At 44.7% G+C, this 22,004-nt stretch overlaps 1 protein-coding gene across 2 annotated transcripts in view; it reads left to right on the top strand.

Annotated features, from left to right (window-relative positions):
• Positions 1-22,004, top strand: part of EEPD1 (endonuclease/exonuclease/phosphatase family domain containing 1) — a 63,088-nt gene that overhangs the window by 25,715 nt on the left and 15,369 nt on the right. For both annotated transcript variants that reach the window (XM_027793612.2, XM_005242196.3), the window contains exon 2: positions 8,956-9,007. In XM_027793612.2, coding sequence (XP_027649413.1) covers positions 8,956-9,007 — 52 coding nt within the window. The remainder of the gene's footprint in view (positions 1-8,955; positions 9,008-22,004) is intronic.

Below are 22,004 nucleotides of genomic sequence, written 5' to 3'. Positions count from 1 at the left end.
TATAGTGAAGTGCTTGGCACAGAAGTAATCAGTGAAGGAGTAGGTGGAAGTGGTGACAAGGAGGTCTCCTGGATCGTCACCCTGAGTTTTGCATGGTGTTGGAAGTTAAGCTGCATTGCCACTGCCTGTACCTGGTCCCTGTTAGCAGAGACAAGGCAAGGTTGCTGTGTTCAAGATACTTTAATATAGGTATTTGGTTTGCTTCTGTTTTATTCATTAGGCTATGACTCTATAATCTTCTGTTACTGGCAGTCTCGGGTCTTCTGTGGTTTCGCCTCATCCATTTGGGAACTTGGGGATTATTTTCAGATGCCTAGTCTATTTCAGACTCTCTTTTAATTTTATTTTATTTTTTTAAATCAACAAATAATGAGTTAGAACAGATTGATCCTTTTGAGCCATTTGTCTAATTAACCTTTGCCTCTCAGGAATCAGCTTTGGTTCTGTTCAATCAAGTGCAATGTATCCCAGCCTTTAATAACCAGCATTTCTTCTGAGAATCTTGGAAGTCTTCCATGACTTTTACTTTTCTAACTGCTACCACTCTGTTGGCATTGCACCTGTTTGCAGAAGGAGACTTGGGGAAGGGCAGGAAAGAATAATAAGAGGACACCAAGAGAAAAGTCTGTAGGATGGCCTATAACACTTAGCAAAGTGCTTCTAAAAAGTGCAGTTAGCTCAGGGCTCATGTCTTCAGTACTCTGCATCCCAAATTGAGAAGGGTTAGCAAATCGTTATGAACATAATCATGAATGAAAGGATTTATGCGCACATGGCATGCACCCGTAAGTGTGCCCCTTCTGCAGCTTCTCTGGCTTAAAAGTTAGAGGCAATCTTCAGAAAGGGAAACTTTATGCAAGTGGAAATGAGTAGACAATGTCCGGAGTTCTTCCCTCTTACCTGGAGAAGGAAAGAATTAGGCCTGAGACGTGATCCTCTATGTGTAGGAGGAGCTACACAGGCTCCTTCCCTGCTGTTCTTATCCTCTCTTATGATGGAACCCCCCAGAAATTGCACAAGTGTCCTGTTGAGCATCAGTGCCTCACAACCCAGGAGACACCTTTTCCAGGTAGATGGACAAGAAAAGAATGATGTTCCTTCTGCTAAAAAAAGTATAACAAAATAAAATAATTCAGTTCCTTCACTCAGACACTTTGGGAATTTTGAGCAGCTCCTCTCTTAAATTCACTGTGCGTGACCTGCTCTGCTTACTGATGTAGGAAATGTCTCTATGCACAGCAGTGTGGATTTTATCCCTTTGGAAAGAGCTTGGAACAAGTGTTCCCAAGGAGAAGGCCAAGGTGGCTTCCAGGTCTCATTATGCATGGGCATTCACATGCTTTCTGCAGCTGGCTGTGGCTTGGGTAATTTTGTGAGCATTTCTTACTCCTGTCAGAATGCTAGGAAGAAGTCTGCTGTTCTTGCAACCTCCCTTTTTGGTTTTGCAGTCATGCATTGGGAATACACAGTGTCCAGGGTTTATGAATCATCGTTCTGTTCCTGCCATGATATAGCTGTGCTGAAACCACACTATCAGCTGAACATAAATCAGGCCCTCAATGCAAAGTTCTTAGGTCCTGCAAAACGATGCACAGGGATAGGAAAGAGAGCAGCAAGGAGAGAGCTGCATGTGAGAGAGGATTGAGAGAGCATCCCTGGACCCAGGGAAGTGCTGAAATGGAAGAAGAGAGCAGAGAACTATTTCAGTTGCCTCCTGCCTGTTAGCCTGGGTAATGCTGCTGTTTCCCCCCATCCGCTCTCAGTAGTAACCATCCATAATTCATGTTTTCCCCCTTTTAGTTCCATTACAGTTTCCTTTCTCCCCGAGAAAAATACTTCAATCACTCACATAATGTAATAGGAGGCGTGAATGCAAACATCGGGGGAACAGTGTTCGCCTGGCCTGTGCTGCACCGCCAATTTGCCTGATGGATTTCAGCTTCTCTGCTCCTTCCATTTACTCCTGGTTCCCTTCGCAGCTGCAGTGCCTTGATCCGCTTTTGAGTTTCAAACCATTCTGCAGGCAAATCAATGATGACTAGACATCGAAGAACAGCTGCTTTCATCCGAACTAGAAAACTGCAAAAAAGTGGCCTAATAAAAACGTACATATATACATATAGTTATATATAAATATATATGTTTTGAAAATTACTTATAAGATTTATAATAGCTATTTAACATGCAAGTATATATAATGTCTTTATAGAAATATATATGTAAAATATATATATGCATATATATAAAGTAAATATAAATACGCGGGTTTTTTAAAAAAAAGGAAATGCAGCCCCCTAGTTTTATCTTAATTTGCACTTACTGTAGATGTATTTTTCCTGAGAATCTTCCAAATCATTTTGTTGTGTCATTAGCTGGCAGCTAGTCCCAAAGCAATATGGCATGGTATTCCCATCCAAGCCCGTCAGCTTACTTCATAAGCTCTCTGGTGGCTTCCAGCAGCCGTTAAGACGTGGCAGCGGACACAATTTTTCCTTCCATTTAAGGAGTGATTGAGAAGACGCAGATGCTTTTAGTGGAAAAGGGAGAAACTGATTTTATTTCCTTGTCAGAATTCATAGGGGTAGATGCAGAAAGTTTATGAGGCTGAAAGTCTTTAAGCATGCTTTTTTTTCTTTCTTCTGTCTGCTTTTGTTTTTGCTGGGGTTTGAATGGACAGGGTCTTGCAGGGAAAGACAACTTGGTAAATGGGATACGACAGCAAAAATGAGATGGTTTTTCACAGTGCATGCATTGATGATGGAATCACTGGGGCAAACAGTGCCAAGAAACCAAGCCTCAGGTCTCATTAGACATTAGCAGCAAGGGACAATTCCAAATGTGGAATTAAAAACAAACAAGCAAACAAAAAACCCCACAAACACCACGACACCATCCCCCAGGTGTCTCCTCCCCATTTGCTTAAGCAGCAAGTTTTTCTGTGTTTGTCACTTTTTGGCTCTTTCCCCACCCTCCAGGTACTTGCACGTGCTCAGTGCCTAAGCTTCTGCCTGGGCTTAAAACAATTAGCAAGCAGCTAATCACAGCCCTGAGCCTCAGATGGTCAACAGCTGGCCGCAGCGGAGCGGTGCCACAGCCCTCCTGGTGAACACGGACCTGCGCCGGTTGCTGCCCCATCCTTGTCGTTGCTCACCCTGTCCCCTGGCAAGCGCCAAGGGAGAAGCAGGGGCTGTGGGTTGCGGTGTGAATGGCGATGAAACGGCGTGTGCCCTTTCGGTGGGAGAGCTGGGGACCGAGGTCAGGTGTGAGGAGAGTGGGCAGCTGGTGGGGAGTGCTCCCACCTAGGTGCCAAGGCCCATCAGCACAGCTCAGCTGCATTTCTTTTGGGCTTTTTTGCTTCCAACTCTCGTGTTTCATGCCTATCTCTTTAAAGCAGAACTGATTTGTGAGTGAGGGAAGTTTGTGTGGATATGCAATATAGTTTTAGCAGACAGATTTGATGACCCAAGGGGTCTTGTCCTGTTCTTTTTGCTAACTAACCCCAATGTGAGCCTGTCATCAAGCACTCCAGTCACGTGCATCCGTGCTCTACTCTTGGATATGTAAATCATCCACAAAACTTCGCTGTGGGCCGTAACATGGTTACGGGATCTTATCTCAAGAACAAAGAGGGAAAGTTTATGGACTGAAAGGGAGTGAGGAGGGAATGATTTAATGATATTCAAAATAACTGTTTGGAGTTGAGTGGTTTTTGCACAGGCTATTTATAATAATGTCTGTGAGCCTAGCTGAAGCGTGATTCGGTACAGCTGTATGCTGAAGACAGAGCCAGAAAACTAAGAGAAGTCAAATGACATTTCTTGATGTTGTTAACTTTAGTCAGGCTTGTGCGCTGACTAATAGAAAGCATGATTTTGGGGGGAAAAACCTCGGGCCTCAAGCAAATATGTACAAGTTTGCAAAGCAAACTGAGACTGATGCTCAGTTCAGGTCACTGCTGGATGACAGCCCCGAGTTGGTCATGACTGGCAATGAGCCCTGTGCCATCCCAGCCTGCAGGTTGGAGCCAGGCAGCGCTGGCTGTCTGGGGAGCTCTGCTCTTCCAGGCTGCGGAGGGAGGCTGGCTGCAGGAAGGAAGACCAAAGTGGTAGTAAATCTGGCTGTGCTGGCATGCCTGGAGACTCACCGTGCACCAGGTGTTTGCAGGCTAACAAGGTGTGGAGAGCTGAGGCATAGGTGCTGGGAATTCCACCTTCCAGCCAGGGTCTTGCTGCTCTACCTTTGCAGCCACCCTGCGTCACAGCACCGAGCAGCTTCTGTGGGATGCCATCGTGAAGCCAAGCGTTGGCTTAACTGCTTCACCGACTTTCTGAGCACTGAACTTAATGCTTCACATTTTCCTCATTTCCTCCTCTTTCCCATTTTCTCAAAATCACCAGGTTCTGCACTGGATGGGATCCTCAGCCGCACCCTAGATGCAGGTCACTGTGCTTGTTGATACAGGGCGCTGCTCTGGAGACCTTCTCCCTTGATAGTGGTCACCAAGTGACCGGTGTCCCTAATGGCTGGAATTCTACTGCTGTGCAGGGTTGGTCCAGAAGCGGGCTGTAATCCTAAATCCTCTCTACCCCTATAGCAGAGCACCCTCCAAGCTGGTTTTGGAGGAAGCAGCTTCTCTCCCTCAGGTGAAGACCTCGGTTCATTCTGTATGGAGACATCTTGGATCTGCCTTGCATGGCAGTTGCTGTCTATCCTGTGTGCCTTGCTGCAGAACCATAGGTTTGCTGGTTTGCAGGCAGGTGACCCTGCAGTGGTTCTTAGCAAGGCCCTGGCATCCCCTGTCGCAGGAGCAGCTGGGATTTTGTGGGCAATGTGATCTCAAGCTGGGAAGCGAAGCTCAATGCGAATAAAACACAATGATGGCTCATGGTGAATGGGGATGCACCAACCAGTAAGGGGCCTTATTGGCAAGTTTGCAGTATTGCAAAAGGTTGCTAAAAAGGCTTAAATTATTCCTGGCTATGTGGGATTACAGCGAGGAACCCAGTGCTACATGTTTTTAAGTAAGAAGACTCTGAGGAAAGGATTGCAATGCTACCCTGAGGCATAGAGTTGTGCTGTAGCTATAGGCGTTTGCTCAGCACTGTGACTAATCTGGAAACCAAAAGGAATTCCCTTAGAGGAGAATGCTGTGCACCACCCGCAGCCAGAAAAAGAGGGAGTCATGGGTTTCCTTGACAGCACATCATGTTTGCATATTTTTATTGCTGGAGGAGAGTCCTTCATCCTGATCACTGCATGTTTTCAAGTATTTTGAGTGTGCCTGGGGTGCCAGGATATTAATGTCAATAGCTTTGTTTAAGTAGATCATGTAAGTAATTGAGTCAGTGACTATTTTTAATAGGGCTTTAGATACAAGCAGGGCCATTTTCAGCAAGTCAGTGTAGTTACTTGTATTACGGGTTTCCTACCAGTGTACTTTAAAGCTGGCAGATAGAGCAGGTGCTCCAGGAACCAAAAGATTTTGTCAGGAAATATGATTTTTCTACAACTTTGTTCATAAGTTAGTGTTTGCATACCACAGGTGAGGATGAAAGCAGTGACGCCACGACATATAAACAGAGTACTTAAATGTTGTGTTGTAGATGGCAAGAGCTTGGGCTTCAGCTTTGGCTTTTGGTAACTCGCTTTGCATTTCTGCTTTATCAGAGGTTTTTTTTCCCCTGCTCTCTCAGTTGCTGATTATATTCCCATTTACTCTGAAATCCTTTGTGAACACACAAGCTACAAACAGCATACATAGTTAGGAACTGCTTTCAGTGTTTGTAGGATTGCTGATGTAGTGCCTGAATAAGCAGCCTGATTTATTTTCAAAGCGTCAAACCTCCAAAGCAGCAGCCTTGAAAGAAGCTGCATTTCCAAGCCACCATTGTATGAGGTAGCACATACTAATGTTGCTTGGAATTGCTGGAAGAAATAGCAGTAAATAACTGGCTATCGAGAGCAGTTTTCCAGGTAGTGGACTGTAATCCAGTGGGCAGAGACAGCATCTGTGATGGTGCTTCAAGGGGAGAAATATCGTGCAGCTGGCTGTATGAAGGCTGATGTTCGAATTTGCTGATTCCTTTTGACCCAGAAAAAATACTGGAGTCACCTGAGGAGGAAAGAGTGAAGTACTGGGCAAACATTGATCTCTGAATATTTGTAACAGTGGAGGGAAGTCTTTTTCTCACCAAGAGTCAAACCCATGTTGATAGACATCATGTAACACTGAATTCAGATTTGCTTCTGGCCCGGCATATGCAGTATCTCTACAGGACGTAAACGTTTTGTATGGGTTTTTCACCTCTGAACAAGAGTACAGCATTCCTGTAAATATAATGAGGTAAAGCAAAAAGATTCCTGCTCCCTGTTTTATTGCTTGCTTCTGTGCAACTCTGTACACTTTGTTTTAAATAAAAGCATACCAGTTGAGGGAGTTGTTGTGGGGCTTTACTGGTGTAAATGGGAAGGAGGGTAGGTTTGTACAGAAGGATGATAATCTCTGATGAAAACAGCACTTGCATCTGGGTCAGTCTGTGTCTTTCTTCTGCGGGTGTTGAGTGTCAGATAATCCACGATTAATGTTCTAGAAATAAATCAGTCAATCGGTAGAAGCATCAGCAGCTTGGATTGATAAATTCTACCTTTTGATGATTAAGCAATGGAAAAGTCGCTGGCTTCAAAAGGAAAAAGACCAAAGTAATTTGCATAACAAAATCCACATTGTTGTACAGCTTGCCGAAGGGAATGGCAAAATGTTAGATTGCAGAAGGTACACACAGACTTGAACCGATCTTTGCAGTGACCCAGCTGGCTGTGAGCATCCCAGTTGCCTCCAGTTCAGCTGAATGCTTGTGTGCAGGCTAGTGTGTTCACCACATGGTAACAGAAAACCATGTGCCCCCTGCTACTGTAGTGGTTGGGCTTTAATGGAATACTTTTTTCTTTCTCCTGATTATCCCGTTGTTTTCTGAAGCATCTCCACCCTCTCTGTCTTGGGAGTGGTGGCCTCTGCAGACTGGAAATGCGTGGTCTGGGGCTGTTTTATAATTCATTGGATTTAGGCTTTTTATGACGCTTTGAAGACATCTGAAAACTAGAAATACATTAATAGAAATACATTTGTGTTTAGGGGTTAGGCTGTGAGTACCTGTAGCAGAAGGAATTGTAACAGAGTGGAAGGACAGGACTAAAGCTGCATTTTGCCAGTGGCTGTTACTGGATGGGTGTACATAATTAATGTATAAGAAGTCAATGGAGGCTCAAGAATTATGCAATGCTGTTCTGAGGTTTTCAAAGACTAATAAAACTTCTTGTAGTACATGGCAAATTATATCCTTTGGCAGACCTCTATGTTGACTGTTCGCAGAGTCTTGAATATGCGCATTTAACTACACTGGCTCTCTGCTGTGTCTGTCTACAGTCTTAAGAGTCTTTTAAACAATATTTATATGTATAGTTTGACTCTTCTACTGCTGCACAAATTTTATTGTACCCCTAGGTAAGGGAAATTACCCCCTGGAGCCCAAGGATAATATATTAAGCGACTGGTTTCAAGACTGGGTAAGGAAGGTGAGCAGTCAGAGTTGCAATAATGGTCTAGTGCACAGTAAAAAGCCCGCCAGTGTTCTGCAAGCCTGGCTTGGGGCAGCATGGTGTGGCAGCAGCTTCTGCCGTCATGGGAGGACATAGGGGATGATGCCAGGACAGGTGGGTTGAACTGCCCTGAGGAAATGAGGTTCCCCCCTCATTTCATTAACCATATAGTGAACCTAAACATTAGCTTCGTTAGGCACCAAAGCTGTAGAGAGCTAAAGTTTAGGTGGGCTGAATTGTAACCACACCATCCTAAAGCAGATGCCCGGCTCTGTAAGTGAATGTGTTGTTGATCCCTTCTACTCCCTGGCCAAGGCAGCTGCTGTGGACCGTTGATGGCAAGTGCCCAGGGATGGGGAGGTGTGAGGTGTGGCCTCACCAGCGCTGCTGCCAGGGGAGCATCACCTCCTCAGACCTGCCGGCCATGCTTTGTCAGTACTCCTCAGCTTCATACCTGTCCTGTGAGCCCTGCAGCTCCCTGGGGATGCAACAAGATCCTTTCCTGAAATTCCTTAGTGTAGAAAGGGTTGGGCTTTTCCACTATGTGGGGAAACGTGCAAGTAACTGAAGCAGAAGGAGAATGGATAATTTCAAATTACTCATTAAACAGATCATGGAAGTATAGATGTGTATATAAGGTTCTCTTATGTACCTTGACTTTAGCTGTGATTTTAGCTGTCTTACAGGGCAAAATCCTGTTTGAGTAACTCTCATAATCTTGAAGTGAATGAAATTCCATGTGCAGGATTTAGCTCCTAGAAGTAAACTTAGAAAAGGTTCAGTAGATGAAGAAATTTGGTTTTGATTAGCAAATGGCATTACAGGAATAATAGTTATGGATTATCTCTCTGCCCTACTTTCAAACAGTTATGCACATTTCCCTCATACCTCCCTCAATTTTCTTGAGCTGGGTTGTCTTAGTTACTGTACCTCATATATAATACAGAAAATCCCTGGGAATGACTGTCGTGGGACTCATAGAAACCTGTTGATACTGAGGAACAAGGCTGAATAGAAATGATAGAAATGTTTAGAGTCTTTCTCTGTCATTCAGAAGATCCTTCAGTGTAAATTTAAGGTATTAAAAATGTAACAATTAATGCAGTTTCTCTGTAAGGTGAATTCGGGTATGCTTGTAAGTTGGAAACCAGAAAATCTCTCGGACAGCTAATTCAAAGCGAAGAAAGTAACACTGGTTCTCTCTTGCTTTTTTGTACATTTTTTGTATCTGTACCTTTATAGACTCTTTTTTGAAGTGAGAAGTTAAAAAGAGAGCTTCAGTTCTGCTGTTACTTGTGTTTCTGTAATGCTTGCAATGGAGTGATTCATTATTTTTTCCTCTCTGTTTTTTTCTTACAGCATCAAGCTTTTGGCTGTGCAGGAGCTGGTCGATAGAGAAGCATTGGAAAAGGTATTTAAAAATATATCTTATACAACTGTCATAATACATCTAAGTTCTTAAAGTCCTTAGTGTTAGTCAGGCTTCCTAACTTTATAGGAAATCATGCAGGATAAAACAGGGCATCTTCCTAGCTACATAGTATGTGAATCAGAGGGGCAATGTTTTGTCCAAGTTGACTGCATGCTTTTGATGTTTTCTGATTTTGCAGTGGGCTCGGGGTAAGCGATGTCTCTAGACTGCCCATATTAGCTTTTGCAGAATCAGTTCCTTGCTAGCAGCTAGAATAAGTAGATGATTTGAACCAACAAAGATGACCTTCCGAAGCAGAAAGCGTGTCTGAGGAGCCTCTTTTGAACATCCAGCTCAGGAGAACAGCAGGAGATGCCTTGGCAGAAGTGTGGTTTTGTTTAGTGATGAAAGGATCAAAGCGCGTGTGGTGCCTGCCAGCCTGAGCTCTCCTGCCTGCCTTGCACGGGGGTGGTCCCGCCTTTAAGCCCTGCTTTCCAGGGATCCGAGGGGCATGCCATCCACCGACCACCCCAGGGACGGCGGGGTTTACAAACAGCCCGTGCTGGGCTGTGGGGGAGCAGAGAGCAGGAGCTGTGCCGAGCCCGGGGCTTGCTGCGTCCAAGCAATGTGCTCCCACACAGGGGGTGCATCCCCCTGGTCCAGCGCCTGAGACCTCCCATTAGCTTAGCCAAGCCACCGGTGCCTCAGCAGCCTGACGTCCCACCTGCAGAGCCCCAGCAATACCAGTAGCCTCAAAAGGCTGGAGGGTTTGTACATAATAAAACCTGTTGTTGCCCTTCAGCCAAGGCTGTTGCAAACACAGGAGTACCCTATAGATTAAATATTTCCTGCTGCGTGAAGAACCAAATGTATTTCTTATTAGTTTATGATTTTGCTGGCCTGGAGGGTAGGACTGGACTCCCAGTGCCCATGTTGAGACCGGCGGGTTCCCTTTACTTTCTGCAGCAGCTCCTTAATCTAGATGACCAAGGAGCCAGCCGGGAGGCAGCATGGCAATAGGAGAGGCTTGGTAGGATTCAAAGAAAATGACTGGATCCGGAGCCCTGCTGGGAAAACTGCTGCCTTGTGGTGGTCACTGAGCTGGTGCTGCCCCTCTGTACCTATAGTGACCTGGCAAGGCTCGGGGAGGAAGGAGGAGACCTTCTCCTGCCTTGAGCACATCCTGCCTGTGTGATGAAAGCGCAGGTCCTGCAGCACTGCGTTAAGGGCTGCGTCTGCTAGGTGCTCTCGACATACTGGGTAAAACGAAATCCAGCAGTAGTGGGTGCTTCAGCCTCGTGCTTTGCCCCTGACTGGAGATGCGTTTCACAGAGGTCCTACGTACAACCCAGATAATTCAAGAGGGGCATCTCTTCATTGGCTTTCATGAACTCAGATTTTGACCCAAAGAGGTGGCTTTTCTTAAAAGACAGAGACTAAGGACTAGGCAGGTGATACTGTAGTTTTCTGCATGAGTAGAAGACACAGTTCTCAACTGCTCGTTGTGCAAAACTGGTGAATATTCACAAACTGTTGTCATTTGCAGCAGTTGGTTTCTCTGGCACCTCTAGCCCTGTACACTGCTCACCTTGCTGTTGAGCTTGCAACTCCCTTCAGCACGATGCCTCCTAAAGCACAGCCTGGCATGGGTGAGTGACCTCAGCCTAGTGGGAACGGCTGTTTGAGGCATCGTCTGGAGCTCTGCAGGAAGCTCCTCAGAAAGGCTCAGCCTCAGAAAAAATGATCTTTCTAAATTGAGCTCTCTGAATATTTGATATCTGCTTTCATACAATGCCAAGCTTAAAGAATTTAAAAGGCCAGTTTAGCCCTCTGGAAAATAACAAGGTTGGAATTATGTAAGTTCAAAGACATTTGCTCTTTATTTTTTAAGTACAGGAGGGAAAAAAATAGTAGACTAGAACAAAATCCCTTGTCCTGCCTGCTTGCAGAGTCAGGTTTTGTGAACACGTGCTGGGTTGTGCATTTGTAAATCATTATGTATCTACGTTATATTGCAGGAATACAGAATATTATTAAATAATAATATTTTAATGTTCATTGCAAGACTGATTTTTTTCTGGTTTTTGAAGGGGAGTTTTCTTTAAAGTAGCTATGGACATGATAACCTGAAAGTGTTTTTCTATAGAATACTTTCTAGTCTCTCATAGATGGTTTTGAACTTTTGTAACCTTATTTCTAAAATTCAGTGCTTAGCTTTGAAAGTCGTATTATATCTTTTTGACATTTGCATGGGAACCCAGATTGAGCAGCAGCACACTGGTGAACAGCAGTGCCCCCTGAAATGGCTTAGGGGCACACACTGGTGTTTGTGCTGCGGACTAGCTCCATTAAATCAAATCACATTGAAGTTAAGGGCACGTGTAGCGAGTCTCTGGAGAACCAGGACCTTGAGACAATATCAGAAAATTATCTTGCACTGCAAAGCGCAGTTTACCATCACATATTTGAAATGGGTTGACGGTCTGGGAGACAAGGCATATGAAGCAGCAGGCTGTTAGAGCAGGGTGGGAGAACCCACTTGAACTGTTGGGGTCTTGAGAAGATGGCAACCCCCTGTGGGCATGTTGCAGTAAGCTTTGCCCTCGTGTAGCAGAGTGCCACTGTGCTTCAAAAGCCTCACATCAGTTATTTACTGATTGCTTACAGCAGAGGGGTTTAATGCCATTCTGACTGTCTTGGATAATTTGTTATCTTTAAATGTTTTTCCCACCTTGGCCATCAAAAATAAATTGATCATGCCGTGAGAAGCTTTGTGTCATGCAAAGATACAATTGTGTCTTTGTTTAATTTCCTAAATCCTAATGCTTTGGCAAATTTGGCCAATGTGACCCTTTATGCCAAAGATCTACCACACCTGGCTGCATTTATGCCTGGGTTGCTGAGACAGGAGGAGTAATTGGCAGGGTTTCATTACAGCTCATCCTGGCTTGGGACAAGCTTGTGTGACCCTTGGATGCTGCTCATCAACTGGTTTGTTTCTCTGGGGTGCCACGGGCGCCTGTAAGCACTGCAGAAGGGGTTGTTGCTTGTGGAGCTGGACCCCAGCACTGTGCTTGCTGTCATTAAGAGGAACGGAAAAGTAGTAATTTATCTCTGTGAAACAGGACTAGGTCATATAAGAACACAAATCTTTACCTGAAGAAATTTCTGGGTCAGAGACAGGCTTGTTTGCGTTTGTTTTGGCCATAGCCCATCAGACCTGTTCCAGCACGTACTCCGTGTGAGCGCTCTCACTGTCAGCTTAAAACTAAGCTTACCTTGAACCTTCAAATCGATCTGTTTCCACCCCCCAGCCTCCTCGCTGAGCTTGCCCTGGGGCTGGGGGGTTGCCTTGCTGCTGTGCCTTTCCTTCAGAAGTGCCGCTGCCGTTTGCCAAGGGCAGCGACAAATACAGATGGCAAGATGTCAGGGGACGGCTTGCGGTCCTGACAGCCTTGTCCCCACAAGGGTTCAAGGCCTCTCAGGCTTTAGAATGAAGTATCTCGGTCACGCAGGTCTGTTGGCGCTGTGTCCTGTGTGAAGCATCTCTTCCTTTTGCAGAAGCACAGCTCTGGGGGAGACCCCCAGGGACGCTCTTGCCCCAGCATGGTTTTGAGTACTTTACTGAGTCTAATTTGGGGAAGTCCTTAATTGCACATGAAGAATTCTACTTGGCAAGTGTTAATTGTATTGGGAAAGGGGAAGAAAATAATTGTCCTGAGGGACATGCTGTTTTTATAGTTTAAAAATAAATCTGTTTAAGTAATTAGCAGATTGAACTGCCTAGCCAGGTGACATTTCACATTGGTTGCTGGTTTAACGTTTAAATCTGTATCCTTTTCCATAGGCAACAAGTATGCCAAAATGATTGTTCTCATTGGTGCTTGGTGCCAGTAGGATGTGCAGGAAGGGTCATCTGTATTGTAAGAAAAATAAAAATATTCTTTGCATTCTGCCAAATGTTCCCCCCTGCACTTTTCAGGCATTAACACAGGCTCTTGAGCTCATTTCTCCTTCAGAGGTAGGCTACCGAGACAAGTTAAATAATCTGTACAACAATGTTATATTTAGTAACCCCCTGACAGCTTTTTATAAGGTATGCCTGCTTTGTGAGCAAGCAACAGGAACCCATTATTTTCCTATTTGAGTATTAATAAGCAAGTGCATCTGCTGTTACTTGAGATGAGAAAGGGCTGTCCGCTTGACTCCACAGGCAGAGCGGTTTGGCTTCTCATCTAGGAAATGCAGATCATGTAACTCTGATCCACAGTTTGGGGAAGTGTGGAATTCATCTGCGAAGTGATGATTATTCTGCTTGAAGTTGGAAGTGATCTGTCTAGGCTGGCATGAGGGATATGCTGGGTGGGCTGAAGCACGGTAGGGAGTTGGGGTGAGAACTGTGGTTTGGTTCAGGGATGATTTTTCTGAAGTTGATGATAACTTGCAGCTTGAAAATCAGGGTCGGTAACATTGGTTTTGCTGTCGAGTCTGTGCCGGTGATGGCAAATTTATGCACCGTGAGCTACGTCCATCCAAGAGGTCAGTGAAAGGAAAGTGAGAAGGACAAAGCAATGACCAGTGGGCTTACATTGCCTGTACAGGGGTTTTTACCTTCACTGGAGAAGTCTTGGAGGTCACAAATCAAAAGGGATTGGAAGTCTTTCACCTGGCATTCAGAAGTAGAGGTTCTGTAGCTGTGAATCACAGGATACATTTGCTGGGCACTGGGAGAGGCAGCGACATAGCTTCCAGCCTTCTTAGTACAGGAAGGGGTCTCTTCTGTCAGCTGGCCAGACGTTACATGGGCATTTCTACTGGTGTGGACATGAAGAGTTGAGATGACAGAATGAGAAAATTCTGATCAGCCTCCTCCTCCACATAGATTTCCCCCCCACTGCCCCATATGAAGAGTTATATCTCTTTCCTCAAAGAGAACATCTTTACCCTGTGGAATAAAATGTAAAGCTTAGCACTGTTAAGCAAGCAATCCCTATGATCTGTGCTCTTTTTTTTTTTTCTACCTCCCTCAGCAGTACTGATGGCTGGATTTGTCTCCCATGACATGGAATCTGCTTCCCAGGTTTCTGCGCCCATAGGAAAGCCCAGGTATCTGTATTTGGGAGGTGTTTGCTAGATGCAACCCCTTCCCATTTGTGCAGAATATCCATACTGTGCCTGAGGAATCGAGGAGCCACAACTGGGGTGATACTGAGGAGCTGGCATTATTTTAGTAAAGGAAAATTAACAAAATTAACCTGCCCATCATTGATCAGAAGCAGCTTTTTTTCTGAGGGGAAACGCAGTGACAAATGTTGCCCGCTTTTCCAGGGTAGACCCGGGAGATGAGGACAAAAGGGAATGCTTGTTTCTTTCTAGTGGCATCGCTCTAACAGTGCCATTTCAGCGGCAGTCAAAAACGGGTTTGTAAAATGCTGAGCTGCCCTGTGCGTTCCCTGCTGCAGCCTTCTACTTTCTACGCAGCACACAGAGAATTTTAACTAAAAATCTGCTTTTGTTTTCTCGATCCAGTGTACTGTTTCCTCCAGATATTATCTGAACATAAAAAGTATGACGTCAATTGAGGTTCCAGAATTTCCAGTATGAAATGCATCTGCTGGAGGTTTTTATTTATCTTTTGTCTGCTATTTGAGTAGATTGAGCCAGATCAGTGTTTAATCATGATTAAGCCCATTGTAATCTCTGCTCTTTATAAAATCCCTCTCGGAGCAGGTTGTTTATTTGTGAACGGTTACCCCTAGGAGCTCGTCAGCGTTTGGAAGAGAGGTGCTGTTTCCCTTTGCAGTGGCGAGTGTAGGCACATCACTTCTTGTTGGCAAGGATATAAATATGTTTGTGTATGCACTTGCTAGGGCGGTTGGAAGTGAGCTGTAACATGCCTTGACATGGAGCAGCTGGTCACCTGAGGCCATTTGATGGCCCGTCACCGTGTCCTCAGTGAAAACCCCCAGTGGCTGGTCGTGCAGTCAGTGCTGCCCTTGCAGGCAAGCATCGTGCCCTGTGTATAAGCTGGCATTGGCATGGGAGCTGCCATCCATGTCTCCTGGAGGAAGAGTGGTGAAGGGCTGTTGACACCCCACTTCAGGGCAAGGGTCTACCACTGCTGTTTGAGCTCTGCAGCTGCTGGGATGTATCTGTTGCCCCTGCAGCCAAAATGTCCTGCCCTGTTGCTGCCATTAGTTTTTTGGAGAGTGCAGTCACAGAGCCATCCCGGAGAGGTAGGGACGAATTGTTATCCTTGATTTATGGAGGCGTGCTGGAGTTGCAAAGAAATCACATGATCTTGGCAGAATCACCTAAGATGACCGACTCCGAGCCGAGTCAGGAAGTGAACCTCACTCTCCTGAGTCCCAGGCACTCTTCTAACGCCAAGACAGTCCTTCCTCTTTGATGTGAATTGCTTTTACTGCAGTAGGCGTGTACCCCAGAACTGCAGTTAGTTCAGCACTGAGTGTGTGCGTATTTTTAAATGCCATGAGCTCCCCGTACACTGTGAGCCGGCCCATCTTGCAATCTTGCTTCACTTCAGAGCTGTTAAAAAATGATAAGGCAATTGGCAGTGAAAGAATTAGTTGCTGTAAATGAGTTATATTTACTGCCTGTTCTTAGAACTATCCTTTCCAGAAAGAGGTTGACTCATTTGAAACTTAAGTGCATGTGGATGTCCTCTAGAGTCAGCTAAGGAAATGGCAGTCTTGCTTTCAGAGAACAGAAAAAGGAGGTGTAGATGTGGCCACTGGCTCAGTCGGGACCTTTCATCAGTCTCTTCCAGCCCTGTTGCTGCCTTATTTTTCTGTTCCCCATTTCTAGAGAGGAGAGGTAGAGTCCAGTCTCTCACTGTCTCCTTTGCCTTTTTCACCCTTGGGATGGACTTCTGCATAATTCATCAGCTGAAGAAGGTTGCCCTGTTCCTTCAAAGCCATCATGTAGTCCATGATTGACCGCTCAGAGCAAAAGGAGATTATTACAAATTGTCCAACTGATTTTGTTTTAATTCTTTTTCTTATCTTATTCCCTATTACTTACCCTTTTGCTCTCCCGCACCCTTCCTGTATTTCCCCCTATCTCTTTCCCTTGGCTTGCTTGTTTATCTGAGTGCAGGTGGGACTCTGGGGTGCAAAGTCTTTTTCGCAGACTTCACCCCCTGAGGTCAAGAAATCTCAGGGCGAAGGGAAGTATAGCTGTTATTGTGAAGGAACCATTTTTGGCTGGGTGGACCTGAAAACAGTGTTGACACCGTTTCTTGCAATACAGGAGGCTTGTTTGGGATTATCCTACCCACTAAATTGACTTGGGAACCCTGCAGCTATATAGTGTTTGCCTCTGGCTTTTCAATTCTTCTCCTCCATTCTGTCCTCTAGGAGGCATCTAGATGGCTAGAAGCTTAAGGAGATGTGTTGGTGGACCTTATAGCTCTGGCCAGCTCCGTGATGATTTCAGTATCTCTTGGTATGGGACCTTGTCTTTCCAGGCCCCTCTGCTGCAAACTACCATCAAGTGGTCAGTGGTGCTGGAAGCACAGGCCCTCATCTACTAATATCTCTGGCATCTTTGGTCTTGGCTGGAATTTTTAATCTTGAGTTGCATTGTCCGTCAATGTTCTGATGATCTGTGGACTTCGATAAACAAAACATTAGAAGCCGAGCTGTAGACATCACAGGGAGCTGTGGAGAGCACAGATTGCTCTTAAAATGTTGTCCTTTAGGAGATGCCCTCTGCTCCCCTAGAGCATGGCCGTACCTCTCTGAGAAGTGGTGGTGTGGAGATTGCTTGGTGCACTAGCTTGGCATGCTCTTGTGAGGCATCTAATCTTGTCCCTGAACAGAAGCAAACCTCACCCATTAGTAAAGTAATTCTCTGCACTTCTGGAACAAGGAGAAAGAGAAAATAATGTGTTTACAAATGCTGGTATGTGTTTAAGTTTTGTTTGTGGGTGGTAGAAGTAATAGAGGTCCTTAGTCAGTCCTTTTTCTGGCTTTCTTCGAGAAGATGGCAGATGGCAAAGCAAGTTCATAGAACAGGACCACTTCTAAGAATTATCAGCAACTTTGGGGAAGAGTGGGTTGGGTTTTTTTCCTTTTTAATAGGCCAACATAGCAGCAAGGGTGTTTTAATGTCAGCCCAAATCGTTAAGTAATGCATATGCTTTCTGTGGGGAGCCAGAGCCCATGGCATTTGTTAGAGCAGAACTTTGGTCAGGGCTGGAGGACAGTCCCGTAGACTCTGTGGAGGGTGCGGTAGTGCATGAAGACAGAAAACCATCTGTTACTCATGCAGACCTGTAAGTAAAGAATGTGCAACTTCAGAGGGGAATCAGTATCAAATCAGGCTCTTTAAATTAGGGGCTAGAGGTGTGGAAAACAGTCTGAGATGTGTATGAGATTTTTTTAAAAAGGGTGAGATGACATGTCCTAATGCTAGCAGCCTGGAAGAGATCCTTCTAAAAAAAGTAATGGAATAGGATGTGAGATAGATTTAAATAACTTTACAGAAGGTGGCACAGTGTTCTGTACAGTGGCATAACCAATGCCCAAAGTAAGAATAAATATTTGAGACTGGCAATGGTTGTGAGTCATATTTTATATTTTTCTCTTCCTTGTTTTTGTGTTCGTACCACGGGAAGGAATGCTTGCTCTAAGCAGAGATGTAAATCTGTTGGGGAAAACAGTTATACTAACAGTAGAAAAGAAATGGATGGAAGTAAAATGCCCAGTGAATAACTATTTTTGATGCAAGGCACTGTAGAGGCAGCCAAATGGGGACCTTGTAATAATGAGGGCTGTGCCTTTTTCTTGTGTCACAGCAGTTTTCTTAACACACTACTTTTATTCCTTCTCATACTGCACATCAGCACGGTCCCATCTGTCTTTACCACCATGCACATGTCAGGAGGGCACAATTTTTTAAATAAATAAAAAAACCCACCAAAAAAAAAATCCCAAGTCACTTTCCAGCACCTCTGGAAATTAGTAAATTTTTATCATGGGAGTGGAGAGGGAGACCTAGTTATTTTACATGCTCAAGCAGCTTTCCTTGATTAATAACATTCAAAGCTGTAATCTCCCTTTTCCCTTTTGGGTTTGTTTGTTCTTCTTTTGTATTAGCACATTTTTTTCCCCTCCTCTTTTCCTCTGGCTGAAGGCAATGTACGGGTAAGGAGATTTTGATCGTGGCAATTCGATACAGCTCACTGGATGGTTTCTTTTTTGTTGGTTTGGTTTTGTTTGGGGTTTTTTTTGGTTATTATTGTTATGAACAAGACTATTTGGGTCTAATGTTTCATAGGATGTTTTCCCGTTTGCTTTCCATATTAAGGGCTAGGTTCTGATAAACTGATTTTCACCTCAGGTAGTGTGAGCGGTTCCTAGGTGAGTAAGGTTGTACTGGCGGTGCTATGGTTTTGCTTTCCATATTAAGGGCTAGGTTCTGATAAACTGATTTTCACCTCAGGTAGTGTGAGCAGTTCCTAGGTGAGTAAGGTCGTACTGGCGGTGCTATGGTTTTACACCACACCGCAGAAATCGATTCCTGAGTTTCACATTTCATGAGAAAAGAATTGGCCTGGGAATTAAGCAGGAAAAAACCCCAAAATAATGAGGGGTTCCCAGAAAGGCACCGACTCCTAGTTGCCCGGTGCCTTATATCTAGTGCACGTGAGCATGCCGCTTTGGTCTCTGAGCATCTGCACAGTCCCTGGCGGTGCAGAGCGGTGGCAGAACAGGTCAAAGCGAAGTACATGGGCTCTGCCTAAAAGTGCAGTAGCTCACTTTGTGCAATCTCCTTGTGTCGGTCACTGCTTGAAGCAGTAGCTGTAGTAATACACTTACAGCAGTATTTCTGAAATATCTGATGCCGCACCGCTCTGCTGATCTCAGTGATACCTTCCCTAAGCATATAGCTGTGTTCCCAGAGAGGTCTATCTCTGGTGCCAGAAGTGGCAAAATGAAGCTACTCTTCTTCCTTTGGAAATAATGAGTTGGGGGAAAAAACTTGGAAAAGCACCTGCGTATTTATAACAGACAACATTGTACTAAGTAAATAATTCAGTCTTGGAGTGGCTATGATGGTAGCACCGCTAACCAGCTGAGCAGGCTGTTTTATGACAACAAAAGTGTAGCAAAAGTGTTTGAATTCAACCATTCATCTCTCCTAAAAGCAGCTTGATGAAAAAGGTAACCTCATAGTCATGAGGCTGCTTTTTATTCTTCTTTATATCACACCGGTTCCCTTAGCATGCCATTATTGCTGCTAATGATTACACCGCCTACTTATGCAGAACAAAACACTCTTTTGCAAAGGCTTCAAGAATAGATTGCAAAGATTTGTGACCATCCCTGCCAACTTCTTGAGCCTTCAGTCCTGTATTATATTTAAAAATAAAAGAAGTCCTTAAGGGTACAAAAAGAAGTAGTCAGGAAATATCTTCTGCAAAATGAGTCTGTCCCATGAAGTACAAGGAAAAAGCTCGGCTTGTGAATGGAAACATGAAAAATTAAAAACCCACAAAACTCCTACATGGAGGTTGGCAAATGTGGGTGCTCTTTTCCACAGGGGAAGGGCAGCACAGGTTTCTACCAAGCATCTGTGAAGACAACTTCCCATTAAACGGCAAACTGACTGAAAGATGTTGTGTGTCCCATTTTGACTGTAGGTGGCTGAGCATCCCGTAATTCTTCAGCAGTGGACCCAGCACTTAAAATGTGTTAGGGGAGTTATGGCATTTCTTCTTTCAGTTGTTTTGCTGTTCTGCACCAAAGGTTTCCGCGTCTTCCTTTTGAAGATCTATAAAAAGACATTGTTTATATAAATTATCACTTTTGTTTAGGATGAAGGTAGGAGAACACACCCGTGAATGATCTGCATTGTTGTCCTGGGAACACTATGATTAAAGGCGAGCAGAGAATTGATTTTATGGGCTAAATCTGTTTTTTTAATCATATATTCAAAGATAAAGAAAGTAATTTCCTCTTAGATATTACAAAGAATTAAGCAGTTGGGTGGCTGTGGTGAGCTGTAACTCATCTGGGAGGGCAGTGTAGAAACTCACCGCTAAATTTTTCCAAAAAAAGCACTCAAAAAAGAAAACAAATAACTTGGGAGTGCAAACTTAGGCTACTACCACTCCCCAACTGATTCTGTAAAGCCTGACTTAAAAAAATAAATATCTAATTTGATTCAAACAAGTTCGTATATGGAAACAAATCATTACATGCATAATGTTAAGCTTATCAGCATAATTATTTCCCGCACAGTCATGAAGTACAATGGGTGAGTAACACAGCAGTGGTGGGAAGAGAGGCACCTGTCCAGCTGGATTTGCATCCACGGGCTGGTTCAAAACGGGACCAGGCTGATGCAGGGGCTCAGGTACCTGACGCAGGAAGCGATGCCTTCCGTTTGAAAAGCTTTCCAATCCTGCCGTGCATCATGTAGCTGCTACCTCACCCCAGGGGTGCCTGAATGATGGAGTCCTCTGGTGCTTTGCTTTCAGGCTCCTGGTGCCTCTCTGTGGACCCAGAATTACCCCCGTCTGAAGCAGGCAGAGCGGGCTTGGACGACTTAGTTTCTAGTTATTTATGTGTGTATATATATGTGTGTGTATATGTATATATAGTTAGTTAGTTATGTATAGCTGGGCTTGAAAAATAAGCCTTTCTCATCCTGTCTCCTCAGAGGAGCTCAGTCCCAGAAGTTGCCTTTTTGAAGTGTTAAGCTTAGAAGTGGTCTTTAGTGCAAAGCCGGGAATTGGGATCGCCACGGGGCTGCCAGGCGGTGAGGCTGCAGTGCATGTTTGCTCTCCAGTCCGTAACATGGTGCCTGGAGGAGTCATTTAGGAGCTGAGCGAGAATCTGATTACCAAAGGAAGGATTTCTGTCCATCTGAATTGCTGGGATGCACTCTAACAAGCAGAAGCAGCACATTTTCCATAAGAAATGACTCCTGTTCAAGCTGATGAAAAAGCTGTAGGTGCCTTCAGATGGACCAGGGCTCGGGGTCCCAATATGCATGCACATGAGTCCAACAAATGAGCTCTGTATGTCCGTCACGTGCAAAGGCACATAGAGGTGGTGACTGTGCCTATAGGTACTGTATCATTTCTGAGGATTTGGCTGCTGCTGAGGGGCTCTGCCTTGATTTCACTGCTGACAATGAGTTCATAGAGCTCTTTGAAGGATGCATTAGGTAATGTTTGTGAATAACATGGAGGATGGCAAGCATTTATTTGGACATTGGTCTGGATGGTTTGGTTTAGCTCTAGGAACAACAAACCAGTACATAAAGGATGGGAAAGTATTGCTCCAGGTCTCGATGACCCAGTGCAAAGAGGACACTCTAGCGTGGCAGAAGGGACAGATGAGTTTTCCAAGACTAGTTCTGTGGCTGTTACACTTTCAGTAGATGGGTTACTTGTCTTTTCAGCTCTAACTTCATGGTGTTGGCCAAGTATGACCCAAGAGGGAGAAGCAGAAAACTTTTTCCAACACAAATGTGCAGATATGGCTGAGACTGAAACTGATTCCCTGGAGGGGGGTGGTTCTCCTTTGAAAACACTCATAATTATCTGTCTATCAGACCCCCATCCACCTGCCAAGTTTCATTTGCCTTTATGTAATATCAATGCTTGAGCAACACAAACAGTAAATATTATGCAGTCTTTAATGAAACCTTTTTAGAAGGGACTGGTTGAATGGGTGAAAAATGTTTTGTCTTAACAGAGGGCCACACCAATTTTCTCTCATGTTATTTGTATGGTTCCTCTGAATAGTGTTCGTGAGTGCATCCCCCATGCCAGTGCATGCATATATTTCTTGTGTGTGTATTTTTTGGCTACTTTTGCAAACAGGAAAGGGATGCACTTGGGGGAAAGGCAAACAGGCAGCGAAGGCCTGAGGCCAACACTGTTGTCGGTGGGAAGTGGGATCCAACAGTGAGTCTCTGTTTCAGGCTTTAGCCATAATAACGCTTCCTTTCCCTGCTG

Source organism: Falco peregrinus, chromosome 5, assembly GCF_023634155.1.
Source record: "Falco peregrinus isolate bFalPer1 chromosome 5, bFalPer1.pri, whole genome shotgun sequence".
NCBI classification, from domain to species: domain Eukaryota; kingdom Metazoa; phylum Chordata; class Aves; order Falconiformes; family Falconidae; genus Falco; species Falco peregrinus.
This window is presented reverse-complemented; position numbering and strand designations above follow the sequence as displayed.